Raw genomic sequence first — 21101 nt, forward strand, 5'->3', positions numbered from 1 at the left:
ACTAAGTGATCAAGAGACGATAGTGAATTTTGACTTTGTTAACTACCTTCAAGATCCTCGAGTCGACGCGGCTATGCTTCACTCTTCTGGTAAAGGGGGTCCCTTCATCAAATGTAACAGTGCGGCGTGCTCAACTAATTATGTAGAGAGGTGTTTCTTATTTGCCTCATTTACAGAACGCCCACATCGCGGGGCTATTTCGGAACTAATAAAAACGTTCAGCCATTTTATTTTTGTTATCCTTTAACTTTTAACACAGAATACGAGCTTTGAAAGTCTGCTATCGCACTAATATCAAAATACCTGCTCAGTTCCCCAAGCGCACGCAGCACTGATCCTTACAGCAAATAGAAAACGGAGGGGGCCGTCGGGTAATTAATGTGTGGTATATGAAATGGAAAGCCACAACAGAAGTTCCAGATTTAATTGCATGTAGCCAAGTGCTCACAGGGTGGTTCGTATGAAGAACACTAGCCTAAAGAACCATGGCTTCAATTCAATGTGCAGTTCTGACAATGCTAGCTGCTCAGACAGCGGAGCTTCAATAAGTTCGTGCTGTCGAATTTTTTAAAATTCTTTAAGAGAAACAAAAATTGCGATATAGGTACCACTACAAGTTCTAGAAAGCATGGTAAAATTTTCCAGCTTCGATATTAATATCACCGCCTTTATCACATTGGGATTTCAGAGATGTATCGAAGTATCGAAGATGCAGTATCGGAAATCGATTGCGGTTCGGTATCTTATATCGGTATCAGAAATACAATTTTTCAAGGTATCGAGTATCGGTATCGAAGGGACTTCTTTAAGTATCGTGTCCAGCCCTGACTATCCTTTTGTTGGATACGGATCACATGCCACTGAGATTAAGGTCAGCAGAAAATGAAAGTGTCATCAGGTAAGTGAAATGCAGCAAAAATGTGCCTATTAGTACCAGTACCATGCAAAGCAGTACAATGTGCAGAAGCACTGAGTATATGGAAAGCAAGGGCGTTTCAGTCATGAGCTTTATGACAGTTTCCTCCTTCTTTGTAAGTAGTGCATGAGGTTTCCAAACTACTTGCAAATGTTAAGTGGTGTATTTCCACTCACAGCAGCAAACACGATTGATTGTTTAGAAGTATGTCATAAATTTTCAAGACTAGCTGCACCTATTTAAATTTCTTTGGCTGCCATCAGGCAGTAGCAGAGTGGTGGTCAAATAGAGTAGCAAGGTGGGCGAATTGGGGATCTGTGATGAAAGGCACAGGACGAGGTTCGGTGCTGTCACCTACAGGTTGAGCTCCGGACTGAGAGCACTAAGCTATAAGGAAAGTGTGAAAATCATTGGCAGTGAAGTAGCATATTAGAATGGCGTTGCAGGAGTGACTTGCTTAGCATCAGTGAACACTGAAAGTAGTGCTATCCAGAATGGGCAAGTGTTAGGTTGTTTGAGGGCATCTGCATATAGATAGTAAGAAACCAAAATGGCAGATGGGGCAGAAAAAGAATAACGTGGCTTCTGTAAACCATCCCCGTTTATAGCTGCTGCTGCTTCCTCCTGCTGGAAGCAACAATTGCGTACCTTGTGCAGCAGTGTAGCAAATGCGATGACACAATGGCATCCCTATTAGTGCCTACATGCTGTGATAGCTTGCGCGATTGGTGAGTGAAATGCAGCACACATGGTGAGGGAGTGAGAAAAGGCAGCTGAGAGACCTCCCCAAAGCCAAGTAGACACACTCAGTGCACTCACAAAGGCATCAGCTGGTCAACGGGCAGCTGCAAGGGTGATGCACTGGGTGAGCCTCGTGGGTCAGTGTCCAGCACAAGAAGCAGTGCAGGGTTGACTGTAGCATGCACAAAGGCGACGTGCATGGCAACCTGGTGTGGCAGGGGTGCTTTGGGCTGCACCAGTGTCACCACAAACAGGGGTCCCCAGAAGAGCATGTAGGCAGCGAGCAGCAGGCCAAAAGCTCGCAGCCTCCTCAGGCCCCAACGCTCCTGGCGCTCCACGTAGTCCTGTGGAGAAGAGAGGCAGCGAGCACCTGCAAGGGCAGCTTAAAACAAGTTAAACCTTGTGATATCCTCACTGTCATTACCATAGCGCAACATGTGACGAAGGAAAGAGCACCTGCATGGTCCGGTCACCGGGCGCCGACACCATCATAGCGGTGACGAGCGAGGCGACACGAGCGGCCTCCACCTTGGAGCGGCACAGGTCCCTGTGCAGCCGCCGCAGGTGCATGGCTGTGAGGAGCACACAGAGCGCATTGACGCTCACCCAGAGCAAGCCGAGCACGTAGTGGGGGCCCGGCTGCACTGGGCAGAGGTGCGCGGCGCGGGCGCCCGCCAGGAACGTCGGTCCCAGCTGGACGGTAACCGACGCGAACCAGACGAGGAAGAGCGCGAGCGCGAGGCACTGCGGCGAGTCCGGACCGCCGTCGCTGAGCACCCAAGTGAGCAGGTTCACCGTGGAGACTGTGACAAGTAGCAGGAAGGCCGACTCGAGGACGGGGCAGCGCGGCGGGGCGCGCTGACACAAGAGCAGCGCTAGGCCTAACGGCAACAGCAGACCGGCCCTTGTGCAGTCGACCAGCCCCTGGTGAAAGAGCAGACCCTGCGCCCAGCCCCGGCGTCGGGCCGCTACCTGGCCCATGAGCAGGCAGTTGGTGCCCATGCCGAGCGCGGCCAGCGCCAGCAGCAACGCCGCTTCGGCCGCCGCGCCGCCAGCCCAGGGCCCGGCCCACGGGCCCGAGCACGCCGAGCTTCCGTTGCCGGGCGCCACGCTCACGTCGGGGTTCGCCGCCGTCCTCCCCTCGCTGGCGCCGTCACCGCCGCCATGAGCGACCCTCCCAAAGGCGCGCGCGGAGGATGGAGAGTCTCGCGGCGAGGAGGTTGGGATGAGATGCTGAGGGATGTTGGGAGGCGCTGAGGAATGGCCAGGGAGCGTCCCCTGACGGCGGTGGTTAGGGGGCCTACGTGTTGCGGCGGGGGTGGTTGTGGGAAGCGTGTCGAGAGAGAGAAAAAATAATGGCTTCATTTTTTTGCCGGTACCGGAGCGGTGGTCGTCCTCGCTCGAAAGCGGCATTCTAGCGGTCGCGTTTTCTCGATCCTCACCGTTCCGATTTTCGTAGTACGGCGTGTGATGTAGGTGCATATATTCGACGTGGGAAAGCACCGAGTGCTGGCATTATGATGTCGGCGCACCTCGGCCGCATTTTTCGCGTGACAGAGAGCGGGTTCGGAGCGTTGCGTTCGTGGGCTGTAAAGCTTTCCCGTTCAGCCGTGAAAAATATGTTGCGAATTAAGCATGGTTTCCTCGATCGACAACTGTCCTGTAAAGCTTGTTCGTCTGCTTGGCTTTGGAACAGAGCTTGTAGCCTGAAGGCGCAATGGAGTTTTATTTCTGCGCCTTCTCATGAAGCTTTCCCGATGTCATTTCGGCTCCTGATATTGGTGAATAAATAGTTATTTTTAATCTGGTTTTGAGGAAAAGAAAAGCGCCTGTCTCAATTTACGGCGGACACCGCAACAGCACCCTGACGGAAAGGAGGAAAGAGGCGGTTAAAGACGAGAGAGGAACACTAGTCATAACGGAGGAACTTCGGAGGGCTCCGTGTATATTTCGACCACGTGACATTCTTGAATGTACTCTGAAATTGCACAATAAAACTGCTTCTCCGCATAGCACATGTCCTGCGGTGGAGTATGCTGTAAAGTTAGGTAAAGTGTAGCATTAAGTTCCCCGTTTACAGTGACATCAGCATTGCCGCCGGCCTTGTGAGCCTGCTTTTGGAAACGTATTCGCTGCCAAATCCCTGGAATTGATTCCAATATCTTTCCTAACAAAATTACATTATCAAGTAACGTAAACCCGTACTGCCAACTGTACGGCGAGCCTGCCACATTAGATCACATAATCTTCTGAGACTGCTCGGAGGATCCACCTCCGGCAGGCCTGAGCACATCTTCGCTTGAAAAATGGGAAGCTGTTTTCGCCAGCTGACACTCGGCTCGATAGGCCTGCGTCAGCTCGCTGAAGGTATGCATGCGCTCTCTCGAGTCAGGCCCGAGTCCGCCGCAGCCTGGTTTATTTCTCGGGCGGGCACATTGGCGGCCTCGTTGCCAGGATTTCCAGTGAGCGCTGGCACCCAGATCAGTTCCATTTGGCGGGATTGTTCTGGAGAAATCGATCCTAGCATGAAGTAGGCGGTCTCATGGATCCTGTCTGGCGAAATTTAGTATTGCAGTTTTGCAATCGGAAAGAATTACCAAGCTTCAGTGGGCGATGGCAGCAGCCTCTGCTGATTCTGGAATGGAGGTGGGTGGACGGGGGACAGAGATTAGTGGGCACACAGGGTTGCCCACAACCGCCACTGCAGAGCACGTGCCCACGCAAGCCGCTTCCACCGATACGGCGTCGTCCTCGGAACCGTAGTATTTGTGAAGGGCGCGTGCGCGGGCCGCTTTGCGTGCGGTGTGGTAATCAGGATATGTGTGGCGTGGAAGGGGTTTGATTTGGAGGTTTGTTGCATATAGGTTTAAGGAGGAGGAGGATCTGGGGGTAGTTGGCGCGTATTCAGATACGCAGTCTATCAAGTATGTGTCTACGTGCAGCGGTTCTAGTGAGCCGTAGGTATTGATATTGTCTGTGAGCTTCAACAAGCTCATATATGGTATTTTGGAGTCCTAGTTGTAGGAGTTTTGAGGTTTGTGCATGAGGGGGAGATGGAGAGCGGTTTTGTGTGCTTTCTTGAGGAGGGCTTCTAATTTGTATTTCCCTACGGTATATTTTTTTTATATGGAACTGTATACCAAAGCGGCTCAGTGGCGTGCGTGACGCGGGCGCCGGGGTGAGAGGGCCTCCGCACTACAAAAGAAAGCTCACCAAGAATGCATTCTCCCTTAAGGCGGCTTCCCCGCACTTTGACTGCCACTGAGAACGTTACGCGCGTGCCGGGGTGAGAGGGCCTTGGCTTCTCCGCATTGCAAAAGGAAGCTTCTCCCCAAGAACGCGTTCTCCTGTAAGGCAGCTTCCGCGAACTTTGGCTGCCATTGAGAACGTGACGGGAGCGACGCGCGCGCCGGGGTGAAAGGTCCTTGGCTTCTCAGCACCGCAAAGGGATGCTTCTCCCCAAGAACACGTTCTTCTGTAAGGCAGCTTCCGCGCACTTTGGCTGCTAGTGAGAACGTGACGGGCGCGCCGGGGTGAGAGGTCCTTGGCTTCTCTGCACTGCAAAAGGAAGCTTCTCCCCAAGAACGCGTTCTCCTGTTAGGCAGCTTCCGCGCACTTGGCTTCCAGCGAGATCGTGACGGGTGTGACGCGCGCGCCGGGGGTGAGAGGGCCCTGGCTTCTCCGCACGGCAAAAAGGAAGCTTCTCCCCAAGAACGCCTTCTCCCGCTGGGCAGCTTCCCCGCGCTTTGGCTGCCGGTTAGAACGTGACGGGCGTAGCGCGCGCTCCGGGGTGAGAGGGCCTTGGCTTCTTCTCACTGCAAAAGGAAGCTTATCCCCAAGAACGCGTTCTCCTGTAAGGCAGCTTCCCCGCACTTTGGCTGCCAGTGAGAACGTGACGGACGTGACGCGCGCGCCGGGGTGAAAGGGCCTTGGCTTCTCCACACTGCAAAAGGAAGCTTCTTTCTGGGAAAACGCACTCCTGCAATGCAACTTCCCCACGACTTCATGGCTACCTGAGGCAACGTAATTCGTGCGCCGTGTTGAGAGGGCGCTGGCTTCTCCTCATTGGAAATGATGCATCTCCCCAAGAAAGCGTTCTCCCTAGGGCACCTTCCTCGCATTTTTAAAAAACGGGGGGGGGGGGGGGGGGGCAGTACCATTACGCGAGGCTGCTGTGGCTCGTGGCCTCTGCAAAAATTCTTTTGAGGGGACCTGCTCCACAAAGAAACATTTTGTTAATATTGGGGCCAGGTGGCTGAAAATTTCGCAACTGGTCAATTTTTCAAATTGGTGGTAATTCCTGTTTATCTTGTTTAGTTGAATTTTTGAAAGTCATTCATTTGAAATACAGGGGTGTATTTGTGCACCTTTTTGACGTCAATATAAATATCACAGTAGTGAACAATATGTAATTTCCTTCATTGGGATGCACTTTACACAATGAGAATAAGGTGTTCTATCTATAAATTTTTAACATTTAAAAAAGATATTACTCTTTCATTTAGAATTCTTCTGCAGCGTGTGTAGGTTCCTCACCTTATCTCCGAAATGCTTCCTCTGTGCTAGCTTTCTTCATCGTGTGGCAACGATAGGACATGGCCTCATGAGTTTCTTTAGTCGACGTACTTGAGACTCGCAGACTGTCACATGCTCTATTCATCAGTTTCTGAGAACTAGGATACCTAGTTTCTTCAAAAGTTCCTCAAAACCTGTGTGTTTCTGAATTAACCACAGCGCGGCAACCCGACAACACACTGTACAGCAGCTTTGAGCCAATGGTGGCGGCATTTTTGAGTGTGGTGGTGCAGCTTTTGGGGACAGAGAAAAAACTTGTTTATATATATATTTTTTTGAAACTGCTGTAGGGCTCACAAAATGCAAAAAGCTCTTTCTGCCTGTCTGCAATACCACAAAAGTGGTAGGCGCCGTGTTTGAAGTTCGTAGCCTTCATAAAAGCAGCTAGGTTCTGCCTATTGATGCATCACCTCACATGCTAACATAGCAGATTTTTATCACCTCTCTTCTAAATTCAAGGCTGCAGTTGATGGACATGAAACAGGAAGGGTTAAAGATAAGAACACAAGTAAACACAAAAAACAATTTTATAATGAAAATTGACTTTTTTTTTCATGCGCGTCTCCCTTTAAGCGGATTTTGTTACTTTCAGTCCTATGGGAGACCAACCAGCTATCTAAAGTTGTTCCTGTTACCCAAGAATATTTCTTAAAGGACTATAGACACCTCATTTTTGGTTCGTGCTTTATCATTTGTAATGATGCCTAGGACATTACTGTATACGGATCACCACGTCACATTCGCCTACGACTGCTGAATAATTTATAATCGAATTTCGTTAGCCCTTTAAGCGAGTTCATCTTAGCGGGAATCCACTGATGATGATGGATTAGTGATCATACCTTTTGAAGTGGGTGGGCACCTTTGCAATCTGTCCGGCCGACGTAAAAAAAAAAAAGATATTGCACGCACAGTTGTCTTATTGCTATCTGCATTGCCATCCCCCTCACACATGAATACATAACTTGGACGCATACGAGACAGTTGTTGCCTAACATCGCCCGTCTGTTGACAGCTGTAGCCCACCACTCGCTAAGCGCCTTTTTGTGGCTACCATGCTTCCTACTAGAGCGCTGCTGCAGTGTTTTCCTCCTCCGGCTGTGTGAAGGTGAAACTCTAGAAACCATATATTCATACCAGCCCAGCCTATCTGCATTGGTCATTTTCAGCATAGTCTTCTATTAATAACAAATAAAAGTTTTCATTACGATGCTGCAGTACGTACCTTGTATCCTTTATAAAGCAAACTAGTAATCTTGCTTTGTAGAGTTGGTGCTTTTTTTTACCTTTTTATGTGTATTCATTGTTGTGTACGCTTTTGTATGCTTGTTTTTATTTTAACTGTAATCTGTTACTCTTATCCACGGCACACATAATATTGTTACATACTGAGTACGCAACCACGCTTTCATTCTCAGCTGGGAAAACCGAAAGTTCAAGGCTCACCAGCTTCTGCTTCTTCCTCTCTCCTCCACGTGTTCTCTGCTAATGTTTCTACATTTGGTACTTGGGGATACCAGCATGTTCATGTTTTTGAACTATATTATCAAACACATTTGTAATGCAGCCTTCATCTAACATGTTGAGTTTGACTTGTCCATTCTGCATGTTGTTGTTTGCAGGTGGACCTAGTGAAGAAGTTCAAGCACTTGCTTGCAGCAGTGAACAGTCAGCTGGACAGTCTCTTGAAGCAGGCATCTGAGAGTCTAGTCAGCCATGATATGGAGGAACTACTGAATCTGCGTTACCAGTTGTGTCAGTCTGTTCCAGTGGATGCAGCACAGCCTGATGATGTGCTCAGAGGCATAGGGCACCTTCGTAAAGTGCTTGGCAACATTCTTGACTGCAGAGGTATGTGTGCTTTGCTGCCTTCCTGTACTGAAAGGGCTAAAAGTATTGTCCTTCACATTTGCAACGATGGACAGCCAGTTCTAGGATTGTGTGAAACATGCTGCAGCATATGGTCCTTTTGTGCCTCTCAACTCTTCTGGACTCGTGGTTTGGTTGATCGTTTTTGATTATGTGGGTGAAGTGCAAAGTGCAAATATGGCCTTATACCTTGTCACACAGGCCTTTTCAATCGTGATCAAGACGATCGAAATCAAGCTCTATGTAAATTCAGCATCGCTATACAGCGAATTCGTTCACGATCGCGTTCCATCCTCGTCTGCCGCCGTCGAGCTGTCATTGCCATCCTTGTTCCCAGACATAATAAAATACACCAACTGAATGTAAAGATTACTCAAATGATTTATTATAAAAACATAGTTTTAAAATCAATAACTTTGTGTTTAAGTTTATGTAATTTCAGTTGCAAAGCTATTTCATAGTCTCGACACCACATGCATGATTTGGAAGTGGTAAGAAAAAGTGTTGGCTCAAACAGGCTTCCCAGTTCCCACGTGTGTTAGTTGCCTGGTGTCCAAGGTCAATCATCGCTTTTGGCGTGACAGCACAATAATAGAAAATGTGCACGTGCAGAGAGTTGCAGACTTTCACGGCTAGGGCACAGGTGGAGTGGGTGGTGTAGCAGGTAGAGCAGATGGAGGCCACTTACTATGTATATTGGAGCAGTTCTGCTTTGGTATTCCCGGCAGTGGACATGATGTACTTAAAGGATGACAGAATCACAAAACATCACGCCGTGCAGTTTTCACTGAAAAAGGAGACAACCCAGTTGTTTTTTATTTTCATAAAATAACTTCAATGATTAGACCTTTGGGTAATTCCGGACATTTTTTTCTACTTCATTACTGATAACCTTTTTTCTTCCGGAAAACCAGTTGGAAACTGTTGGTTGGGAACTAGGGATGCGGAACTACAGTCCAGCCTTTTTATAACGAACTTGATCGTCACGCGGCATTTGTTCATTGTATCCAAAGTTCGTAGTAAGTGGACCACCTATAATACGGGCAAAAAGAGCAAGCGAGACGAAAGTTAACTTTATTTTTGAAAAAGTCCGTGATGCATGTCTGCTTCTTCAAAGCTGATCGCATCACTGCCGTTTATAATTTTTCCAGCGCGGTAATATGTTCATCGGTAATATGTCCTCGTTGTTCACAGACGCGGCTTCGCCGACGACCGCCTTGAAAACAATCCGTGGCGAGCCTTAAACCAGTGGAGTCATCCATTGCCTGGGCTGAAATCGGGAAAGTCCAAAAGGAAGGCGAAGTCTTTAGCCTTGGAGAGCATCAGCGGTCCACTGATCGGAACGTTGCGAGACCGGGCGTTAGCGAACCACTTAAGCAGTGCGTCCTCAACGTCCGCGTAGGTCGCCTTCCGAAGGCGCTTTCTAGTCGTCGGGTCGGCATTCACGGTAGCACCAAGAATCTTTTCCTTGCCCTTAGCAATGGTTGAAATGGTCGATTTCGACAGTCCGTACTTCTTGACCAGTTCGCAGTTTTTTGCACCTTGAGCAAGTTCATTAACAATGGCCATCTTCGTTGCAATGTCGACAGCTTTCCTTTTAGCACCTGAAGAGGTCGGCGTACAGTCCTCCATCGCACCAGGCGCAAGTCAAGCCCTTGGGCTCGCGCGTTGAGGCAGCCTTCAACTCCCCGATCTGGGAAAGGCACGGATGCGGCAACGATGTCAACGCAGTGCCATCGCACAGAAAGAATCGACGGTGCAATGCCCATAGCACGGGGTGGCAACGGAGCAACAAATGGAGAACCGGTTTGAGCCGGTAGAGCAGGTGCCTGACTTTCCGGATTGGCTGACGCAGATCACGTGGATGCATCACAGCGACGCGGGTGGCGCCACTTTCTCTTTCGTCACCGCGCGCGCGCTTTTTCGTTTTCATTTTTCAACGCGCGTTTTTTCTTTTTTTACTTTATTTTACCCGCAAAGGAGTGCCGGGGGACGCTTTGTGCGCTCTGTGTTCGCGTCGTATCAGGGGAACATAAAGTGCGCGAAATTCGCCTGCCGCGGGTTCGCAGTCGAACGAAACCGCGCCAAACACCGCCGGCTCGGTCAACTACGGGGGCCCGACAGCTTCGCGTTCGCTCTAATCGAGTGTTGAGACCACAACAGTTCGTTCTATGTGAGACACTGTGCCATTGCCCCAATATATATTTTGACGGTAGCACCGCCCTCGTTCGTACTAAGCGAGCACTCGTTATATCTGCGGCTGTTATAAGTGGGCTGGACTGTATAGGTAATTTGACTATCGATAGTATCGATAGTTTTTTTTTGAAACTATTGATAGTGTAAAAAAATCTATCGATAGTGCAATTGATAGTGCAGTCGATAGTACTGTCGATACTGCAATCATAGTACTATCGACTGCATGCTATCGATAGTGCTGTCAATAATTAAGCACTTTTTGGCCAGCGATAGTACTGCCAAAACATTTGCTATAACCTAGTATGAGCAGTACTCACTTTGTGTAATTTATGATCAAGTTTAGGCGAATGAAATAAATAATTTAATTCCGCAATGAAAATGCTTATGTCCATAAATAAATTCATAGTCAAAAGTAACCTGTTAAACACAACCAACAGATTTGGTGCTTGATGTTTTTGATTATTAAATCATAAAATGCAAATATAATTTTGAAGCAGCGCAGGTCCGCACACTTGTTACTTGTTTAATTTCCAGAGTGCTAATAACTGCTTTTTATGCATTTGGTACATCGGCGGAGAATGCCGCTATATATGATAGAAACAAAAAACAAAGACAGCAGTTTGTTGCGAGCTGTAACAAAGTTGCTCGTCTTGACTTTGCAAGTAATGAAGCTCGAGGCACACCAAATAATGGAGCAAGAAAAATGACGTGCAACTTGAAGCACGCAATCCTGTGGATACGGCACACGAGGGAATCGACAGCAACGATGCAGCTGGCAGGATAGCCCGAGGGCATACTTTCCGGGCAACTGCGCCGGCTGCCCCAGAGACTTCAACCCCTCTCACGTATGGGGAACTAATACAATACTTTAAGTTAGGAAGAAAACGATACGCAGAACCACACAAAGGTTTCAGCAGACAGGAGGCACTAGTCTGGAGGAACATACAGGCTAGGACATTCCGAAACCCAGCAAAGTACCATAAATTATGGCCCGAAAAATTCAAAAATAATACATGCACTGCATGCGGTGAAGTCTCGGACATCCTGCACATGATATTGAACTACAAATAGCAATTAGAGAAATATAAAACTCGAGCACTCAGCCAAGCGAAATTGGAGGCAGAGCTGGTCTACACGGGTCTCTGACCAGCGCAGCCTGCTCACCAGGGCACGGGAGGCAGCCCAACCAAGCCAATGGTATCCTGGACTAAGCAAATCACCCACGCAGTTCCGTTAACCAATTAAAGTTTACTCTCTCTCTCTTGTGTAAGACGACCACGGTATGACTTTTAACGTACGTATGCTTCTCATGTCGTTTCTTACACAGATCTCTCCCACACCGCCTTCTTAGAGCACTGATGCTCTAAGAAGAAATAAAAAGAAAAACAGCCTCGCACGCACCACTACTGATTGTATCAAAATTTTCTTATCAGCATTTTTTTTTTTTTCATTCTACACCAGAATCGAAGTAGCATGCGTTAGGATGCCGCCAGCCTCATCCAGCAAAAAAATTACTCGAACTGCATTCTGAATATCGATTACTTATTTTTGAGGAATCACGTAATTTTGAACCGCCCCAGAGCAACACAGGCTAAAATGTCGACGGAGAAACTAGAATAGAATCGGTTTTTAACAATGCTGCTCTTATGAGTTCCGAAGAGTTGGCAATTATTAGTCTACCGTGCGTCCAGACGGTGAACATTCTATACAAGCTTACCTGGCACAACAGGCAGTTGCTACTGTTTTGAAAGCAGCAGCTATGCTACAGAGAGCACGGATCTCGGCAATAAAAGTTTTTTATAATCAGCAAGCGTACCCGCTGAATTGTTCATTTCAACCGATTTCGGCTCAGAAGCAGACACGCCAAACGGTACATCTCGGTTCGTTGCTAGCTGCACAACTAGGAAATTTGCGACACTTAACGCTATCCAGCAACCATACCTAGGGTACAGATGTGTTGACAATAAGATTAACAAAATGACGTCGCCATCACAGGGGCGCAAATTGCACTGCGCGGCTGGCGCGGCTGGCTCTGCACCGTGTTTTGCGAGCAGGATTGGCAATTTTGTTATCGGCGCGGTCGTAACCGCAGTGCCGAGTGTTGTTGTCATCTGCTCCGGAAACACGTCACTAGTGCTACTGTTTTTTCAACTCGACTGCACATCTGTAGACCTCGGTGATGCGTAGACTGTGATAATGGAAAGTCCTGTGATATTTACCACCGCCAGCATACCATGCACTCAGGGAACCAAGTTTTGCTGCAATGAGCTCACATGGTTGATTTTATTCTACCGATAGCACTATCGATTGGACTATCGATAGCGCCATTGAAATAAACTATTGACAAACTATCAAAATTACTATCGATAGTACTATCAATAGTACCATCGATGGTACTATTGATAGTACTGTAATTAGTACTATCGATAGTACTATCGATAGTTTTTTTGGCCATCGATAGTTTGATAGTGACCCAACTATCGATAGTATCGACAGTACTGTTGATAGTTCTGCATCACTATTGAGAACACCTGTATTTCATGTTGTGCTGATGCTTTTAGCTTCATTTGCATAGAGAGATAGTTCCAAAATTATAATTTTATGCATAGATACTTACATAATAAATCACATTAAGTATTGTATCATGTGAAGGTGAACTGATAATTGAAACAAATCTCGAGGCCCTTGAAGCTTGAATTAATATTGTTGCGAAAAAGATCGGCAGTGGCGCAAGAGGAGCCCTCGTGCTAGGCCAGCCATTAAATCATTCTTCACCATGTCACCATGTTGTGCCATTCTCTTGCTTGTCGCCACGTAACATTTTGGTTGGAGGTGCGGCATATGTCATCCTCATCTTCGTCTTGGAATATCGACGCCATCTTTACGTCTGGACCATCGACTGAGAGCCCTGGGATAACGCAGCGCAGCTTCGCCCCAGCCCTTCCTGCTCAGACCCAACCAACTACCGCCGCCCAGCCCTCAGCCCGGATCTGAAGACAAGGAGCACACATGTACTGACCAGAGATCAAACCAGAGCAAAGACCCGACGAACCTGAAGAACTGAAAGACGAACATGCAACCCCCACCCCGCCCAGCCGCCCAACGCGACCTCGAGCCATCGGTCCCATGGATGCTTCGGTGGCGTATGACTGAAGAGCTCCAGGGGAGGTGTATCACCCAACCATCATCGTCATGGTGGTGGCAAGCACATCATTCTCTTCTATCTTTTCTTGAACATCTACACCGTCACGTCAGCATCGACTTCAACTAACCAATCGGGATGATCGCTCGGTGGCCCTGGGAAGTGTTGTGAAGAAGATCGGCAGTGGTGCATGCGAGAGGAGCCCTGATGCTAGGCCAGCCATTAAATCATCCATCACCATGTCACCATGTTGTGTCGTTCTCTTGCTTGTCGCCACATAACAATATGAATCTAGTGTGTTGAATTATATCGGTATATCAAACTCACTTCCCTTCACATTCGATATATCCGGAATCAACTTTATAAACAAAACATATTGTGTGGCTGAGTGGTAAAGCTGTGCAAAAATAAAGGAAAGGTTGGAAGGCATTTGCACAAAAGCGCTGCTCTGTGGATGTTTTCTTTTCTGTCCTCTTTGTGCTTTTTTACCTTCTTTGTGGTGAACTGAGCGTGCTAAATATGTAATATGCAAGTTCATCACATAATTGCAGGATGGGAATCTGTACTGGAAGAGCTCGAACAACTTGAAAAAGATGCCAGTCTTCCCAGTTCAGTCAATGGGAGCTTCGAGTGGCAAGACAGTGTACTGGTGACCAGCCTGCTGAAAGGCCACTGGCTCATGTTGAAAAATGTCAACCTCTGCACGTGAGTGGGATTGAGCTAATAAGATTCAATATTACTGTTGGCGAGCATCTTGTTTTACTATTGCTAGTATACTTGTGCCTGCAACTGAGTATTGAATTTGGAAACTTTTTGCCAGTCTTTATTTTTATTGTTTGATGTTTTACGAGCAATGTTTGATTTATGTAATTTGGTGCAAGGGTGCTATGTATACCGTAGGCCCCAGTTAAGATGCACTCAGTTAAGACTAATTTTTAGGTAAGATGAACAGTGCGAGGCCATTGGCTTGTATGCATAGAGTTCAGTGTAAGAAAATCTGCTTTAGACTTGACTGTTCTGCTTGTCTGATATGTTGTTGGCAAACCACGTGACTTCATCATCATCGTCATGGGCTCAGTATAAAAGGCAGTGCTCAAATAAATCATTTGTTCCTGTTTCATTATTCCTCTTTAATGCTATCAGTATCTTACAGCTCGAGTGCGACATAGCAGTGCTCTTTCGTTAAAATGAATCTTTGTAGCGACCGCAAACCACAGCAACCTTGTGCCATGGCACTGACAGGGTGTTTGTGCAGCTACTAGGGAAAGGGAAAACTAAATGAAATGCTCCTACACATGAAATTACACCCCTACAAGATGGCCTCCGCATACCTTCTCTTAAAGCCGCTGTGAAGCCACCTTGTGGGAGTGTGCGCTTCTTTGGGGAGCTTTTTTGTTGTCGCAGTAAAGGCAGGTCACCATGCCGCCTGCACTGGTGCAGATATTGTGGCATCGAGCACAAATCTTCTGCCGTGCATTGCCTCTTACAGGCTAAAAGTCGCCTATGCCAAAGTCCATCAGTTCGGTAACTTGAGACTTATGAACTCTAGGACGCTAGGCCTGCAACATGCCGAAAGGCACACAGTTTGCCTGCTCGTTGAGCAAGACATTTGCTGAAGGAGACATATCTCCTTAAATTAGAAATTGCCAATTAAAGTGTGCTGAATACATATTCTGAAATTTGATTTTGCCTATTTGGTAGCACTATTTCTTGCCTGTATGCCTTAGCTACAGCTAGCTATTTATTACCAGTCTCAGGAGAAAAAAATGTTAAAATATCTGGAACCAGGAACACGGCAAGACAGCAGTTTTTTTGGAATCCAGTACTGTGACTGGGAAATGGTGCTACGCTGGGCAGCCAGCGTAGCACCATTTGCTCTCACTTATTGCTGGCTTTGGACAATCATTTTGTTCAGTAGGTCTTTCTATTTCATGTGAGGACACTGTCAATTTTTGAAAACCTTAACAAGTTGTCATCGATTCAAAACCATGAATGAACAGTACATAAGTGTTATATTCTGACTTCTGTGATGGTTGTAAATGGCAGTTCTACTGATTTCATTTATCTCGCGGACATGTGTGGTCCTCTAATTTAGAGCAGATTGCAACCAGAACATGGTAGCCAAGTTTTTAGAGCTAAACTTCCTTTTACATTTGTGTCTCACAGCCCACTCATTTAGAGTTGGTATCTTTTTTTTTTTTTTATTATTATTATTATTAGAAATGTGTGACTCCCTTCTGCAAAGGTAGCTGGGAATACAAGTGCACAATGGACATGATCTCTTTCAATAAAGAAACGTCCATACATCGAAAATATTTGCTGGAAGAAAAAACTGTATACAAGAAAGTCTGCCTAATTTTCAAAAATGTGTTGCTGTCTCACTACCCTGTCTAAACAGATATTAAGGCAGGAACATCAGCTTTTCTCTGTTAAGTCCAGTCAACTTTTAAGTTTCATAGATGTTAATGCATTCTCCACTGAGGTTTTATATTAGTATAGGTAGTTCAGTACGGTAGTCAGATCTGCTCGCTCCCAACTCTTCCATTTTGCACTACCAGTAGAGCACAACGTGCTACAACAGCCAAGACTTATTGCACTTTTTTTTTTTTTCTGTGTGTTTTTCAAAGCTGTATTTGATGAGGCTGCAACAATTTAGTTATGTATTCTGAAGGAACAATTTTAATTTCTCCAACTATATTTCTACAGGGCGTCTGTGCTAGATCGACTGAATGGTCTGCTGGAACCTGGTGGGGTGCTTCCCCTCACGGAGCAGGGTGTGGTTGGTGAAGCTCTGCGTATCATCAGGCCTCACCCAGATTTCAGGTAGGTCCCACTGTGTCGTCATTTTGAATTCTACTTAGTCGCACCTTATGGGGTGGACACCGTAGACAAAGTGCTATTGCTCTCTAAAGGCAAATACGCTACTTCCCGTGAAAGCGAAGGTTACGAAAGGGAGGAAATATGCCTGTAAACTGCAGTATTTTAGTGCCCAGTTGTTTTTGGGGTAGGCACACGTCTCAGAGGAGGCTACACTAGGCTAGGCCACACCCATGCCGTTCAATTTAAAATGGTTGTATTTGGTGTGGGTTTCATGAGCTTAAATAGAGTAGCGGTAAGTGCAGTTTTCTTAAAAGGGAGTGCATCTTTCAACATAATAGCATAAAAAGTCATGTTTGCCCAAAATCTGGCTTCAGCGGCCATCGAATGGCTTTGGCATTGTGAGCAAAAAATCACTGGAAAAAAAAAAAAAAAAAAAAAAAAAAAAAAAAAAAAAAAAAAAAAAAAACTGGCAGCTGACATGGCCAAGCACTAATTGGACATAAGTTTGCCTGACATTACGTTTGGCAGGAGCTGCCAACCCGGGCCTCTCCTTTCATATGAGAGGTTGATACCAGAATCAACCTGCGAGGACTATTCCATTCACATTACCCCTAGACCACAGAGGCACATTGTTACGGCTTGGTTAAAACGGGGCTTAATATGTTTGCTGGCAGCCTACCTACACTATCGCGTCATACCCATAAAGGCGGAGCATAAGTGTCCCCCATAATTGTTTTCTGCTGCTGCTGGAGGACATCAAAACATGCCTGGACTTCAAAAAGGCACATACCAGTGCTGCCCGCCTTTCTTTTTGCCGCGATGCTCCTGAGAGAATATCTGAAAGGGCTTGATATGCAGCACCAGCAACACGCAGCATAAATCTGCATTGTAAGTTCTTGATTCATATTACAACAGCGCTACCGCAGTATGGAGTCAATGGCATGCAAATCGCCAATATTTTGACAGGAAAATTGCAGTCGAACCCGGATAATTCGAATTTTGGTTATATTGAACTCACCGAATATCCCCTTGAAAATCCCATGTAAAAGTAGGAAAATCTGCATCGTATATCGAACTCAATTTCACCGGTTGTTCGATATATCAAACTCCGCACCACGCATTGGACGGTGCACCTTCCCCAAAGACTATCACATCACCTTCGGCTGTTTGCCACATGACATTTTCAAGCCACACGCGGAAGGAATGAGAGGGCACAGTTTGGCGACGGCTGGTTTAGGGCAGCTTCATGTCCTTTACACAAAGGAGCGCGCATCTGTGGTAATCGTTTGCCGCGCGCCAACACATGACGTTTGCAAGCCATGTGCGTGAAGGAACAAGAGGAAACCAATGCAGCCGTGGTATTCGGGAGAGGGGAAAAACGCGATAGAGCGATGCGCAAGGGTGTGTCCACTCTTCTGCTGAGTTCTATCTCTCCCCTTCCTCTCTCTTTCCCGGTTTTTGTTCGCAGCAGCACGCACTACGCAGGTGCGAACAAGTCAGCTCAGCTCGTGCAGACGCTTTCTCCAGTGTGTTGTGATGCTCTGCACGTAGCGTATGCTATGGCGTATGCAGCTATCACGCTTTCCAATGATTTTGTGGCAGTGGACTACACCTGCCCCAAGCGCGGCGTGATAAATCGAAGCAGACTTGGGCAATCAAGCCATCACGGGCACTCTGTCAAGTTTGCTTCCTGCCATCGCAGGATCTATCGAAAGTATAGTCAAAAGATAAACACGCCGTGACATTATCGCTGCACAGCATCTTGGCGTGCTGCCAATAAATGACTTGTGGATGCGACGGCCAAAATGGAAAGACATGCAACCGAACGCTTTTTTTTTTTTTTTTAATTGTTGGGGCAAAAGTGGGGTTTAGGTTCATTATGTGAGTGGGTTGATTACGCGACAAATACGGCATCATTTTTCATGATTGCAAGTGGTGTCTCAAGCCGATATATCGAACTATTTTGCAATTTCCTTCGAGTTCGATATATCCAGGTTCGAGTGTGTAACATTTGAATGCATTGATAAAATGCTGATACAAAGGAGCCAGCAAACTGTTCCGCACACTGAAAATCTGCTTAGGTTAATTTGTGGCACCACTGCAGTGTGGTGTCGATTTCGCGAAAATTGCCAATGTACTGTGCAATATCAGTACACATCAAGGAGCCTTAGATGGTGGGAAATTTCGGATCCCTCTACTACGATGTCTCTCATAGCCTGAGGCACTTTGAGATCTTAAGCCCTGTAAACCAAACCAACGAAACCTATTTAGTGCTGGTGTATTCCAATGCTGACATACTGAAAGCCCTCAATTTCTTTTTCTTTTTGTTCTTTTAGACTTATCATGACCATGGATCCTAAGAATGGAGAGATCTCAAGGGCCATGAGGAATCGTATTGTGGAGATCTTCTTGCCTGGAGTGGTAAAGTAGCTCTCATTGAGCTTTTATTTTTTCATATGACGTTTTATGTGATTGCTGTCAAGACGTGCCCCTACAGGCAGTGCTTATTCTGTAGATCAAAACCATTTTGATTTGCAATGAACCAACTCGCCCGCAAAAATACTCTTATTCTGTCGATTGTTTGCTTGTTTCCAGGATGGTGATGGCTGCATTGACCGGTGGGATGGCCACAGCCTTTTGGCATCAGCAGGTCTTGCACTCCCGCAAGCCACTGGCCTATTTCTCGAGTCCCACACAGCATTGGCCAAGGCATCCGGTAAGGGGGGCAAGCAGAATGGCGCTGGCAGTTGATGGATAAACTCGTCATTTATTGACGCATAGGCTGTGTATTATCGTTCCTTCTTTGGCATCGCTTGCAGTGCACAGCAGCGGCAAAGCCTCCCTTTCCACCTTGTGCAAGGCAGCTGCTCTCTGTGTTCAACGGCTGGAGGCTGGCAGGCTCCCTGAGGATGCTGTGCTGTCCAGCCTGACAGACACCTACCAGCCCACATGGGATGCACAGGAGGTTCAGGTAGAAAAAATATGCACCTTGTAACGAATCCATTTGATGGTCAGTGGTGATGTCTGTCATGAAATCCGTGTTATGTGTATGCTTTGAGTCTGTCTTGAAGCTAGCCCCACTAGGAAGCGAAGATTTTAGTGCAGTTTTGAGGAAAGCAGCCAATCTCTTGTTTTAAGCTGAATTTTCTCATTTATCTGACAGGGGAGGTTTCAAGGTCAGCTACAATGAAATCTGCTTTGGCTTCAGTACCTGTTAACATGATTGGGGAATCCTAAAATTAATTGTAACAAGGTCTAGGCTTGTCAGGAAAGTAGCTTCGTTGTTACAAGCGTTTTAGTTGCTTAGCAGATGATGCGTACACCTGGTGCCATGCCGCAGAGTTGAGCAACTTACTGGATGTAACATTGGAATGGGCATTCGAGAACTGCAGACCCACTGCGTAGCCATCAAAGGAACAAGCATGCTCGGCGTGCAAGAACACGCATGTTGGATGCACTTAAAAAGTATAGAAAATAGGGCAAAATGAATTGTCCGAGATGTCCGCAAAGCTGTAAAATCATTAGGTCGGCATTTGCGTTGCTCACAAAAAAGCCATTAAAATATCACTACCAACATTTGAAGGTCCGATTGGGCTCCTTTCTCTGTAATTTCCGGCTGTTAGTAGTGGCTGGTTTTCTTCTAGTTCCAACTCTAAAAACTAGTTTTTGCAGGTGATTCCTGAAACCAAATACAGATGATATATTTTGTCTTTAGTACTTCTCTTTGCATTATTTGAGCTACTTGAGCATCGCAAAAGAAAGTTTAGGTTAGCATTTATACATAACAAACTTGGTCTAGATCCATCATTATATTTAGTACCGTCATCAACCAGACAAACTCTCCAACAGCACCCTAGTTCTCTAGCCCCCCTATATTCGCTAAAACAGGGACAAGGTTTATTTTTTTCCACACGTAATAACTGGTCGAAATCAGCTAATTAAATCTTTGAACCATGAGGTCTAACCAAGCCGAGCTATATTGTGTTGTTGTTTTTTTGTGTGTGATTTCAGTGAATTGTCTGCAGTATTGTATAAATAATAAGGGTGTGTGAATAGTATTTGAAATTTCAAATACGAATGAACAATATGTCCCTTAACAATATGTTTGTCATTTGATTTATATTCTTCTTCAAAAAACTGATATTCGAATTGTCCGAACACTTGAAAATGACTAAATACTGCAACATTTTTTTCATTCGCTGCAGTTTCAACGCACTGCACGTGTTTCACCACCATGCTTGATGGTGTGGACACTGCAGTGAAGCATCCTCAAAATGCAACTGATTCAGTTTGTGAAGAGGGGTCTTCCCTTTTGAAAAGAGGTCCTTCCTGGCACAAAACAAAGCACTTGACGAAACTGGGGAAAAAAATAATTCTCATGTCGTTTTCCTCTTGCATGTAGACATATCAGATCAAACATGTGCAGGCCCGCACTGGTTAGTTCGGATGGGGTATTGCAAAGAGATACAACTTGCGCAGCCAGCGATTACCGCAATAGAAATCCTCGAACCTCAGTTGCATGGAACAGTGGCGCCTACACACTTCGTGCACGCTACAGCAGGTATGATGACAATCCTTAAGTCCAGTCTCCAAAATAAAGCTCAGTCGCTTAGTTTCACTTTCGCTTTCCTTAACTTATGCCATCCCACTTCTGCGATTGGGCACGTACATCGTCCTGTCAGGCCATGTCGGATGCTCCTTGGTGCATCACTGTTTCCAGTTTGGAGTTGTGTTTTGTTGTTCTAATGTTAAGTGTGTATATATATATATATATATATATATCTGCATGCTGCTTCCACTAAGCTGAAACTGTGTGCTTCACTGCAATGCTTCAGCGGGACA

At 46.4% G+C, this 21101-nt stretch overlaps 1 protein-coding gene across 3 annotated transcripts in view; it reads left to right on the forward strand.

Annotated features, from left to right (window-relative positions):
* LOC146207283 (midasin) overlaps positions 1 to 21101 on the forward strand; it is a 261721-nt gene that overhangs the window by 131566 nt on the left and 109054 nt on the right. For all 3 annotated transcript variants that reach the window (XM_084581249.1, XM_084581150.1, XM_084581196.1), the window contains exons 30-35: positions 7855 to 8083; positions 13991 to 14144; positions 16146 to 16262; positions 18596 to 18680; positions 18855 to 18975; positions 19079 to 19230. In XM_084581249.1, the coding sequence (XP_084437375.1) occupies positions 7855 to 8083; positions 13991 to 14144; positions 16146 to 16262; positions 18596 to 18680; positions 18855 to 18975; positions 19079 to 19230 (858 nt within the window). The remainder of the gene's footprint in view (positions 1 to 7854; positions 8084 to 13990; positions 14145 to 16145; positions 16263 to 18595; positions 18681 to 18854; positions 18976 to 19078; positions 19231 to 21101) is intronic.

Source organism: Amblyomma maculatum, chromosome 1 (assembly GCF_055883805.1).
Source record: "Amblyomma maculatum isolate TAMU_Amacu chromosome 1, ASM5588380v1, whole genome shotgun sequence".
NCBI classification, from domain to species: Eukaryota; Metazoa; Arthropoda; class Arachnida; order Ixodida; family Ixodidae; genus Amblyomma; species Amblyomma maculatum.